The sequence below is a fragment of the Pelobates fuscus genome, chromosome 5 (assembly GCF_036172605.1).
Source record: "Pelobates fuscus isolate aPelFus1 chromosome 5, aPelFus1.pri, whole genome shotgun sequence".
In the NCBI taxonomy this organism is placed as follows: domain Eukaryota; kingdom Metazoa; phylum Chordata; class Amphibia; order Anura; family Pelobatidae; genus Pelobates; species Pelobates fuscus.
This window is the reverse complement of record NC_086321.1, coordinates 360,765,388-360,778,193: the sequence shown is the minus strand read 5'-3', so window position 1 is coordinate 360,778,193 and position 12,806 is coordinate 360,765,388. Positions and strand designations below refer to the sequence as shown.

At 42.7% G+C, this 12,806-nt stretch overlaps 1 protein-coding gene across 1 annotated transcript in view; it reads left to right on the top strand.

The window, feature by feature from the left end:
* The window catches only part of PIK3R5 (phosphoinositide-3-kinase regulatory subunit 5), a 68,796-nt gene that overhangs the window by 39,921 nt on the left and 16,069 nt on the right, over positions 1–12,806 (top strand). Inside the window, exons 7-11 of the mRNA XM_063456026.1 lie at positions 3,021–3,159; positions 6,403–6,472; positions 8,330–8,504; positions 9,008–9,167; positions 11,754–11,837. Coding sequence (XP_063312096.1) covers positions 3,021–3,159; positions 6,403–6,472; positions 8,330–8,504; positions 9,008–9,167; positions 11,754–11,837 — 628 coding nt within the window. The remainder of the gene's footprint in view (positions 1–3,020; positions 3,160–6,402; positions 6,473–8,329; positions 8,505–9,007; positions 9,168–11,753; positions 11,838–12,806) is intronic.

Here is a 12,806-nt window from a genome sequence, read left to right as displayed (position 1 = left end):
GACGCCATAACTGCGGGCTCCCACCTTGACACTCTCAATCCGCAAACATCTTGAAAACCGCCCGCCATCCGAACCACAGCACATCGGAACCGAGACCAGGTCCGCACACTGAACCGGCAGATGCCTTTTCGATACACCCCGAAGTCCGGAGGCACTAAACGCAGACCAAGGGCCTACCACGCGCCGAACATCCACGGCCTTGAGCAATTTCTTGGCGCCTACACACAAGGTGACTCAGACGCGGAGAGTGACTATTACCCGTACCCGCAGGAGACCCCCGAACCCATGGGGAAACGCGGCCAGAAAACCCTCACGGGTCCCTCCGCAACACAAGACATAGGCACCTTGCTCCAACGGCAGACGCAGCCCAGGCCCTCCGCCAATGCCCAGACGCCGTACCACTCACCGGCTCACACCTCGACCCAAACGGACCAGGCTCCCATGACGCCGGTACCAAACACAACTCTGGGGGACACTATTTTTGCCACCAAGCAAGACCTCCTGAATTGGACACAAGACATACAAAAAACGCTAGCCGCAGACGTGGGGCGCCTGAAAACAGACATGCATAATGTCACAGAACGCGTCCAAACCACGGAACTTGACATTTCAGAACTCCAAAACGATATGGCAGACATGAAAAACGCCATGCTTCAATTACAAGCCGCGCAGCAGAATCTAACGCAGCAGATGTCCACTCAGGAAGACAGGGCCAGGCGGAACCATGTAAAAATCCGAGGCATACCAGCTACTATTCAGGCTGAAGATCTGCCGCACTACGTCCGCAGGCTCTTAGCCACCATCCTGCCACCGGCAGTATGCCGGAAAGTTGAGCTGGACAGCATATACAGACCTGCTAAAGATGTCATACTTAAATTCGCCTCCACACGCGACAAAACTCAACTCCTGACAGCAACCCTTACGTTTGAATCAGCCCAATTATCGTTTTACCAGGACTTAACCCGGGCCACCTTACAATGGCGCAGGATGCTGTCAAGACTTACCAGCCATCTACGTACCCTAGGGGTGCCCTATCGATGGGGCCCACAAAGATCCCTACTAGTTCCGCATAATGAAACTACCCACAAGATAACTTCAGAGGTGGAGGCACCCGCGCTTCTGACGAAACTGGGACTGCCAGTCATACCAACCGACTTGCCTCATGAGCCCCAGCATGGAATGGGAGACCCAGCCACCAGCACGCCGTTCATCCCACGAGAAAGGCCGACGCCGAGCCCGCAACCCGGACAACAGTAGATGGCATGTCCCCAGAGACCAACACCGTCGGGCCGAAGATGCTCCCACACACAGACGACGCATTTACTCACGTTACAGTATACCGTCTCTACCAGAATCACGGACCTTGGGACAGTCTAATATAAGTATTATATTGTTGTGGTTATTGATGTCTCACTAGCACACCCTTACTTCATGGTGTACATACGCGACACCGGAACCGAGACGTTCCACCCAACGTGTATAATTTAAGTTACCTGCCAGTGCCTATGGCAATTGTGCCTTATTTTCGTTTCTTGTACCCCTTAGCTGGCACTACTCAGCATTTACATATTAAGCATATTAGAAATTTTGCATTTTTCATTTTAATATTATTTGGATTACTTGAACCATGTCACTAATCACGTCATAAGGCCAGCATGTACCACTTGTTCACGCCTCAATGATAATTGAGCATTCTCCCCCACAGGCAACCTGCCGGACGCACCTCCCTACACCAACGACGTGACCCTTGCTCTTACTCTTAATTAATATCTTTGCAGCTTTACCAATGTTGTACTCTCGACACCAACATAAGTTTACCACTCCACCTTATTTACTGTTAGGCTGTCCAGGCTCTCAGGGCCACCATACTTTCTAAATGTTATTAGACAACTACCAGCAAACTCATTAACGCGAGGGTTATTCCTAGTTCACTTTCGCTTATGCCATCGCAGTCTTAAGCCATACATAATCTGCTATTGCTTAACCATATCAGCGTCTAATACTGCCTAGGGTTGCCATTAGCCTGTCAAATTAAGCTAACGTAGTTGAATTACGACTGTTCATTCTCGTTTGTAATACTCTTGAAATCCTACATTTTCACACGAGCTGGCTCCTATGTTTAATACCGCAAGCACATTAGACATACTATTTCAGATTGCACTCAACCAACATCGTACATAGCATGTTCACTCTACTATATTCTTCACGTGAAAAACACAGCGTACGCAATCATTAATTGCTCTCACGTAATAACTAAACCTAGCCTGTTTTAATCTGTTACTCTATTATACAAATGTGGCAGCCTTTCATGAGAATGTATCCCACCAATGCTGATCACTTTATTTTGTTTTACCTGGTAATAACTTTTTATGCTGTATTTTGTGACGCAAATGCCATATTATAGAACACTACAAAATATAAGAGGAGGCAGACACTCATGGGAGAGGCTGCAATATGTTCGCATGACCCCAATCTGTATGGATAACGTGCAACCCCTTCGTTCTTTTCTGTATCCCATTTACAATATGCCTCAATAAAAGAAAGATTGACAAAAAAAAAAAAAGAACAGGCAAAGGGTTGCTTACAGCTGCTTGGGAATTTATTTTGTCTACAGCTGTGGCTGGCACACTTGCAAAGCCTGATGGGAGTTGTAGTTCCATTATATGTGCATAGCTACATGCTATTAAGATGGAATTTAATTAGATTTATCAAAATCTTGACAAGGAACAGAGATTTAAATTATCATGAAAAAAAAAGAAAGAAAAAAAGATCAGTATACACAAAAGATGCATACAAAAAGCACAAACCTGAATTTAACCCCTTAAGGACCAAGCTTCTGGAATAAAAGGGAATCATGACATGTCACACATGTCATGTGTCCTTAAGGGGTTAAAAAAATAAAAAAATTTAAAAAACCAATGTTGGACACATTTTTCTATGCAAAGTGCTTGTTTAGATATTGGCAAAAAAATGAGATTTGCTCTATGGCGGTCATCCTAATTCTGTCTTTTCCTACGCAGACGCCGTGTATCCCTGCTGGGTGTGACTTGCTCACAAACGCCTTTGAGACTTTCCACGTTTTTCTCACGTGGCCATCCCCATATTGCAATATTTACCAGGAGATCCTTAGTTTCATTAGCGAGGAGCAGAAAGCACCAGGTACTGTCCTTTCCGCTCTGAAAAAGATCTCATAATTGACCCATATTTGGACTTCGATATCACAGTTCAGTTTTGAATGTTTGACACTTAGTATGCAAGTCTGATCCATATTACACAGATGTTCAGAGACCTACACATCCACCAACAATCTTTCTGGTCCATACGACAACAACTTTATACCTACCAAGTTTTCAATACTTAGACCCTATTCCTCAGTCTATCCTTCCAAGCAGCTAAGAACATGTGGAATGTATGAGTGTATTATGCTCCTCCAAAGCAATACAACTCACAGTAATGTGCAGTGTGTATGAGTGTATCAAAGAGTTCCACAGCAATAAAACTCACAGTAATGTGCAGTGTGTATGAGTGTATCAAAGAGTTCCACAGCAATAAAACTCACAGTAATGTGCAGTGTGTATGAGTGTATCAAACAGTTCCACAGCAATAAAGCTCACAGTAATGTGCAGTGTGTATGAGTGTATCAGAGTTCCACAGCAATAAAACTGAACAGTTATGTGCAGTGTGTATGAGTGTATCACAGAGTTCCACAGCAATAAAACTGAACAGTTATGTGCAGTGTGTATGAGTGTATCAAAGAGTTCCACAGCAATAAAACTCACAGTAATGTGCAGTGTGTATGAGTGTATCAAATAGTTCCACAGCAATAAAACTCACAGTAATGTGCAGTGCATATGAGTGTATCACAGAGTTCCACAGCAATAAAACTCACAGTATTGTGCAGTGTGTATGAGTATGTCACAGAGTTCCACAGCAATAAAACTCACAGTAATGTGCAGTGTGTATAAGTTTGTCACAGAGTTCCACAGCAATAAAACTGAACAGTTATGTGCAGTGTGTATGAGTGTATCACAGAGCTCCACAGCAATAAAACTCACAGTAATGTGCAGAGTAGTGTGTATGAGGGTATCTCAGAATTCCACAGCAATAAAACTCAACAGTAATGTAAACTTCCACTGACACAAATGTGTCAAAACATTTTTAATTTTATTTTCCTGAGTTATAACTTAAAGGAGCACTATAGTGCCAGGAAAACAAACTTGTTTTCCTGGCACTGTAGGGTCATTAGGTCCCCCCAACCCTCATGGCCCCCCACCTGCTAGGCTGAAGGGGTTAAAACCCCTTCAGCCACTTACTTTTCTCCAGCGCCGGGCTCCCTCGGCGCTGGTGACTTCTCCTCCCTCTGCCGGCGTCAGATCCGAATGCGCATGCGCGGCAAGAGCGGCGCGCGCATTCAAACTGCCCATAGGAAAGCATTACTCAATGCTTTCCTATGGACGTCCAGCGTCTTCTCACTGTGATTTTCACAGTGAAAATCACGGAAGCGCCACTAGCGGCTGTCAGTGAGACCGCCACTAGAGGCTGGATTAACCCTCAGTGAAACATAGCAGTTTCTCTATGAAAACTATGTTTTCAGCAGCAGGGTTAAAACTAAGGGGACCTGGCACTCAGACCACTTCATTGAGCTGAAGTGGTCAGGGTGCCTATAGTGGTCCTTTAAAATATATTGCAGTCTCTGATATTCTAGCATCCTTAAAAATGTAGTTTTTTTATTATACTATTATCTGTGAAACTGCATAGAGGACATGTCTTGTCACTAAATGTCACCTTCTGCCACGTCCTCCCAAAAGGAGACAGAATTAGATCCAATGATATCACATGTCCCCCCAAAAAAGAGTGTAAGGTGAGTTTTTCCATTTTAAATATCAACAAAATAGCGTGTTATTTTTGTTTACCATCCATTAAAACTTGCAATAAAAAGTGAACTGAAACTCCATTGAGATTTAAAAGAGAAGAGCGGCGAAGAAACGAAACTCTACTGGACAGATACAAGCGCAAACTGGCCTTTTTTGAACATTTTTTATGCAAATTGCCAAATATGTGAAACAGAAAATATGCTGTGTAATAATGAAAAGAAATACAATGATTAACTGAACTAAACTGAAATTCTGACGGAACCCCACTGCATCTGGTGAGTCAGCTGTGCCTGTCCAGAGGGTAGAAGTGGAAATTTGGATGTTGGTGATGCAGATCAATAGAAATATATTATCAGTATAGTGTATGGCAAATGGTTCTAATGTGTATATTTATTGTAAATGTTGATGATTATTATTAGTATTATTTAATTCTTATTCTGTAGGTGAAATATCATTTCTGTACTATTTTGCATTGAAAAACAACAGAACCCAATTAAAACAGTATGCCAAGTATTCTTGGGGATTTCGACTGAACATAAATATTCAGTACAAAATGGGAAAGGCTGCATTAGACCCATTTATTTTATTGCATTGTATAGAGAATGCATCAAAATATATGCAAACCAACAAAATACTTGTATTTGAGATAACTGCATTTGCTGCAAATCCCCAGCTTTACAGCATCCTCAGTGAGCTCTCACCCAATGAGAAAGTGGTTGATGTTAGTACAGAAAAGTTCTGGGATTGTAGTTTTATCCTCAGCAGAAAAGCTGCTATTACGGTTCTTAGAATTCTAAGTCATTCATGTCATGTACAACAGTATTTTGTGGAACAGAAAAACAAACACTGCTGATTGTGAATAATAGGCATAAATGTGGACTTAAGACTAGGATTCTAAACAAAATAAAAACTCTCAACTAACTCTAACCCTTAGCTAGATATTGCACAAGCCTTAAAGGACTACTATAGTGCCAGGAAAGCAAACTCGTTTCCTGGAACTATAGTGCCCTGAGGGTGCCCCCACCTTCAGGGTCCCCCTCCCGCAGGGCTGAAGTTGGGGGAAGGGGTTAAACACTCACCTTTCTCCAGCGCCGGGTTCCCTCGGCGCTGGGGACTCTCCTCCTCCTTCGCTCGTCATCGGCTGAATGCGCATGCGCATGCGCGCGCGCCTTCAGTCAGTCCATAGGAAAGCATTCTCAATGCTTTCCTATGGACGCTGGCGTCTTCTCACTGTGAAAATCACAGTGAGAAGCGCGGAAGCGCCTCTAGCGGCTGTCAATGAGACCGCCACTAGAGGCTGGATTAACCCTATTGTAAACATAGCAGTTTCTCTGAAACTGCTATGTTTACAGCAGGCAGGGTTAACCCTAGATGGACCTGGCACCCAGACCACTTCATTGAGCTGAAGTGGTCCGGGTGCCTATAGTGATCCTTTAAGTAGATGCCTTGTAGTGTCTTTAAAGAGTATTTGTTTTGTGATCTGTTAACTCTTCGAGTGCCTGTCTAACCAATGTTTTCCTATTCCTAGGAATCACTTACCAGCGTCTGGTGAGAGCAGAGCAGGGCCTGCTGACCACGTCCTTCCAGTCCAGCACGGTGTAAGTTTCAGAGGATGTGGAACAGAGGTTGGAGCTCAGGGTTCAGAGCTTGTAGAACCATTTCTCACATTAAGCCTAAAAAATAATGAGAAACTCTCGGAATTTATATATATATATATATATATATTTTTTTTTTTTTTAAACTAAAATTAGGAGTAGTTCATTTTTGCAATAACATTGAAATGCATACCGATACAGGCAGCGCAGGACTTCCAGCTGCCTGTTTGACGGATCTTATGGGTTGTCTTCTGGCTGCAGGAATGTTTATAAATAAATGGGGTTAGATGTCACTTTAAGAGCTGAGAGTTTTGGTGCTTTTAATAACCCTTTAATGATGGATAGATCATTTTAGAAATGTAGCAGACATGCCAATATTAAACGGTGCTATAAAAACCATGACCACTAGAGCCCATAGAATGAGAAGGTCCATAGCCTGTAAAGACAGGAAGCAGCGTGGACACCTGGCAAGGAACCTAGATAAGTGTCAAACCATTTACAAACAGTTCGACCCATTTCTGGAGATGGCATGTTGGCCATCGAAATGTTAAATCTGAAAACAGTGATAGCTGTGTATGAATATCTGCACATTTTGCATGGCATTCTGGGAGAATCATTGAAACGTAAACATTGCAATTTGCTGCATCTAAGCCATGGAGGGCCTATGGTATGATTTTTTTCCATTTGAAAAATAGATATAGTACAACATTATATTAGAAAACCAGGGTTGACTCAGCCCTTCATCCTTCCGAGGTAGATAAAATGAGTACCATTAAATTGGGTAATAGTAACAACCCCTGGATGTTGGGCTAAGGTAACATCCCCTGGATGTTGGGCTAAGGTAACATCCTCTAGATGTGGGGCAAACGTAACATCCCCTGGATGTTGGGCTAAGGTAACATCCTCTAGATGTGGGGCAAACGTAACATCCCCTGGATGTTGGGCTACGGTAACATCCCCTGGATGTTGGGCTAAGGTAACATCCCCTGGATGTTGGGCTAAGGTAACATCCTCTAGATGTGGGGCAAACGTAACATCCCCTGGATGTTGGGCTACGGTAACATCCCCTGGATGTTGGGCTAAGGTAACATCCTCTAGATGAGGGGCAAACGTAACATCCCCTGGATGTTGGGCTAAGGTAACATCCTCTAGATGTGGGGCAAACGTAACATCCCCTGGATGTTGGGCTACGGTAACATCCCCTGGATGTTGGGCTACGGTAACATCCCCTGGATGTTGGGCTAAGGTAACATCCTCTAGATGTGGGGCAAACGTAACATCCCCTGGATGTTGGGCTAAGGTAACATCCTCTAGATGAGGGGCAAACGTAACATCCCCTGGATGTTGGGCTAAGGTAACATCCTCTAGATGTGGGGCAAACGTAACATCCCCTGGATGTTGGGCTAAGGTAACATCCCAAGGACGTACGTAAAAACCAGAGTAATCTGAATGTACCTTTCCCGGTAAAATACTTTGTTATTATTATTATTATTATATTAGAAAACTATATTGATACAAATTGAGCCCTGCGCTGCCACCAACTGGTGGAAAACTTAAATTAATGTTAAAAAAGTAACAGTAAAACAGTAAAAACAAATGAGAGACTACATAGGCCTTAAAAACACAAATAAATGTGAAATTGTATGAATTGATTCCATTCATATCCTTAATTTTTCAAACAAGTATTTTATATATTATCAGTAGGGGAACAAATAAGAATACAATTCTACATTTGGAAGAAATCAGTGTTTAAAGCATTCTTGGAAAATACGTCTAAAGCTGTCATAAAGAATTGATTAGCTTAGAGGGAACACTCCATGCTGAAAAAAGAGTGTAACATCTATGATTTTCTCAATGTAGCACGGTGCTGCTGGTGAACCCCACAGAGCTACCCAAGGAGTTTATGAATGTTGCGGAACGTCTGAGCAGCACAGAGCAATCCGCCCCTCAGATGTACATCTCCCTGATAAAGCACATGTACCAAGCCACCCTGGGATCTGCGTGCAACATCACAACGCTGGGCAACAACCTCCAGGTAAGAGCAAACCATCAGCTAGGACTTCAAATGGCCATTTCTTCTGAAACACTGTATTCTGCATCAGGTAAGCGTGTTTTGTTACTAGAACAAGTTGATTAGATAAGCCAGTTAAAAGGTAATGGAAATATTTACATTCACATAAAACACTGTAACCATTTGCTAGTTAGGAACCACTATTACATAAATAATAAAAAGACTCAAGACCAGCGAATCATGATTTGATATATATAAGCACGAATAGCGCTGATAAGTTCATGTAAAGCTTAAATTTGAAATTCACTTTGAATCAGGTCTTCAATGATTTGACCTCTCAAGCTGTTTCTTCCAATTATTACTTTAAAATAAAATAGGGACCTATATAATTACTAACTAGCCTGATTGTTGTGAAAACGGATTTGACATGAGATTTGACATATGGCCTTCAGACGGACAAGATTCATCAACTAAGGTCGCTTGTTAATACTTAATATAAATATCTGCTCTATTCTACTATTTCTTAGAGTAAAAAACAAGAGGAGTTGCAAGCCATCTATTCAGAATTGACAGACGTGTTGGAGTCTGCAGCAGGAGCCCCAGAAGACCGAGGAACACAGAGAGAGAGTCTGAAAGCCAGACTGCAGGACATTGGACAGAAAGCAGGCTTTTTGGCAGGCAGTACAGGTACCTATGCGTAATGCGTGAACTTTGCTCTGCTTTGAACCACAAGTTAATGCTGCAGTATATATATATATATATATATATATATATATATATATATATATATATATATATAAAATATAGATATAAATATATCTGCAGTCTTGTTTTTTTTTTTTTTAGTTTTTTTTTATTAGAGTTATACACATGTATCATTATATATGAGGTATACACATTTAGAGAATCTTGTAGATCTCAATATAGATCAGCAAACACGGTTACAGCAGGTTGCGATAAAGATTAAAGACATCTTGGTGCGTCCGCTGGTGCTGCTGCAGCCTTGCGTACCCGAAAGGCGGCCTGGATGCATGAGGTGTCTGCGACTGTTTGAACACCCATCGAGGCAATCAGCCTTTGGACATATGGCATTACGTCCCCCCCCATCTACCTGTTCAGGTATGCCTCTCAGGCGTACGTTTCGTCTCCGGTGTCGGGACTCCAGTGTAGTCACCATTTTGTGTAGTTGCTTGACCTGTGAGACTAGACCCTCCACCTGTTGTACAGTTGTCTGGAGTTGTGTGTCTTGTGCCTGCTCTCTGACCTCGACCTCTGACACTTTGGGCTGCAGGGCCTTTATGTCGGCTTGTGTTTCTTGGAGGTCTGACTTCCACACTTTTCTCAGGTTCACCAGTAGCCTCTTTATTTCTCCCTTAGTGGATGGGGATGAATCTTCATCTGAGTCAGCTCTTAGGTATACTCCAGCTGGGTGCGGTGGATTACTTGATTCCTCCTCTTCAAGGGAGTCATCAGAGGCCCCTTGCTCGCTGTAGTGGTCGGGTGCCGTCTTTGCCAGTGCTGGAGGGGGTGTTCGCTCAAAGGACAGTCTTATATCCTGCAGTGCATTCCTCTCCATCTGCACTTGTCTCCTGTGCTTGCGCCCCATGTTTGCTGTGGGTTGTTTAGGGTGCCAGGATTACCCTCGCCGGCTAGGGGGGGGGGGGTAGTCTCTGGTGGGATCTACACCGTGCGTTGAGCCTCCAGGTACTTGAGCAGCGGGGTCGGCCGCCTCCCGTCTGCGCACGTGTGGTAGGCCGCGGTCGCGGCTCGTGCCATCGCCGATGTCAGAGTTTCACTTTTTTTTGTTTTGTTCGGCTCAGGATCACTTTTTTTTGTTTTGTTCGGCTCTCCGGGTGCCTCTCCAGACTCTGGTAAGTGTCCCGGTTGTGAATGGGCTCGGGTCGAGTAGCACGAGTCCCAGTGTAGGTGCTCTTTTGCCGGAGCTCTGGCGAGTTGTGTCCGCCTGGTTCGGCAGTTAGGCTCCACCCCCCGCAGTCTTGGTTTTTAACCCCCAACTTCGCTGTTGTAATGAGTGAGGCTAAATGAGTATTTTTCAAAGCAAATTTAAAAAAAAAAAAAATTAAATTGTGAACTACAAGCCCAAAAAACCTATGAAGTCCAATGTAGACGTGAAATGTGTAGTATTATTATTGTTCTATTAAGTGCAGTGACAAAATAATTTGTATATAATAAAGCAGGGAACGGCATTATAAGATTCTATGACGAGCTTCTGAGATTCTACGGCTAAGCCATGAGGTTTAATCGGAACGTTTTTGAATGCCCTCTCTTGCTTTATTATATTTGAATTACAATGTCGGTGCTTTTTGATAAAATGAAAATGAAAGTAGCCTAATTTGGGGGTTTAGTTGGAAGGCTATGGGACTGTACTGGGACAGTTAAATATGACATTGGGATCCATTCACTAAACAGAGATTTGTGGAGTTGAGAACTGACTTGTTAAAATAGACATGTTGCAGCCTTTACCCCCCCACCCCCCATTTAAAAAAAATGATCTCAAATTCGGCCTTTTTCCAGCATTTCAGCAACTGTCCACTGCTCAATATTAATTGAATAGATCTAATAATCATTTTATTGTTAGTTGGGTTTGGAATTTGGAAAGGAGTGGTAAGAGAGGTAAGCATATAGCTTTTGTCTAACAGCCATACAGGTTTATAGAATGCGTACACACGTTTTTCACTGTCTGTACCTACAAGCTACCTACAATCCACACCTTATGATTCCCCCTGTTTCCAAGGCTTTTGCAAGTATTCTATGACGATAGATAAAGTACGCTGTAACTGTATAACAACAGATGATGACTAACATTGTTAAAGGGTGAGCACCATGACCACCAGCAATTTCATACAGAGTTTAACTCCTTTGCAGTCCCCGGCAGCGTCTTTGGGACGTCATTAGCCAGCCTGGAACAAGAGAGTGGTCAGCTGATGCTGCCAGCCATTGAATTGTGACTAGGCCAGCTACCGGGTTCTGAAGCCATGCTAAACGGTTTGCCCTATTACAGAGAAACCGGGTCAGGGTATACCTGGAATCAAAACAACTACAGTGGGCTGCAGTGGTTATGGTGCTTGGAGTAACCCTTAAGCGGTGTAAACCACTCTAGATAAGGATTCTATAAAATAATTCAATACCTAAATAAAAAGAATAATGTTAGATATTATAATATTTGACGTTGCAGTTCCTGTTACTACCACCAGGTGGAAAGGATAGTTTCCATTGAATGCCATTGAGATTTCTTCTTTGCTTTCTCACTAGAAACGAACAATGGAGTTAAATTCCAAACCATCGCATTGCCGGTTCCCAAATGTTACACATACAGATGGGATCAGGACAACTTTGGTAAGAGAACGCAAGTACAGTAGATACTTTGGAATATGTAGACACATGTCTACATCCCCTACGTGTACCCTTTGTGTCACTATACCCCAATCCCTCTAGCATGTAAGGTCATTGAGCCAGAACCTCAACCCCTCTGTTCTTGTGCGTCCATTTGTCTGGTTACAATTACATGTCTGTTAGTCCACCCATTGTACAGCGCTACAGAATTTTGTGGCGCTATATAAGTAATAAAATAATAATAATATGTATCGATTACTATTGTACCATGACGGAGTGTCACAATATCACATAAACTCACTATTGTACCATGACGGAGTGTCACAATATCACATAAACTCACTATTGTACCATGACTCAGTGCCACAATATCACATAAACTCACTATTGTACCATGACGGAGTGTCACAATATCACATAAACTCACTATTGTACCATGACTGAGTGCCACAATATCACATAAACTCATTATTGTACCATGACGGAGTGTCGCAATATCACATAAACTCAATATTGTACCATGACGGAGTGCCACAATATCACATAAACTCATTATTGTACCATGACTGAGTGCCACAATATCACATAAACTCACTATTGTACCATGACGGAGTGTCACAATATCACATAAACTCACTATTGTACCATGACGGAGTGTCACAATATCACATAAACTCACTATTGTACCATGACGGAGTGTCGCAATATCCCATAAACTCACTATTGTACCATGACTGAGTGCCACAATATCACATAAACTCATTATTGTACCATGACGGAGTGTCACAATATCACATAAACTCACTATTGTACCATGACTGAGTGCCACAATATCACATAAACTCACTATTGTACCATGACGGAGTGTCGCAATATCACATAAACTCACTATTGTACCATGACGGAGTGTCACAATATCACATAAACTCACTACTGTACCATGACTGAGTGCCACAATATCACATAGACTCA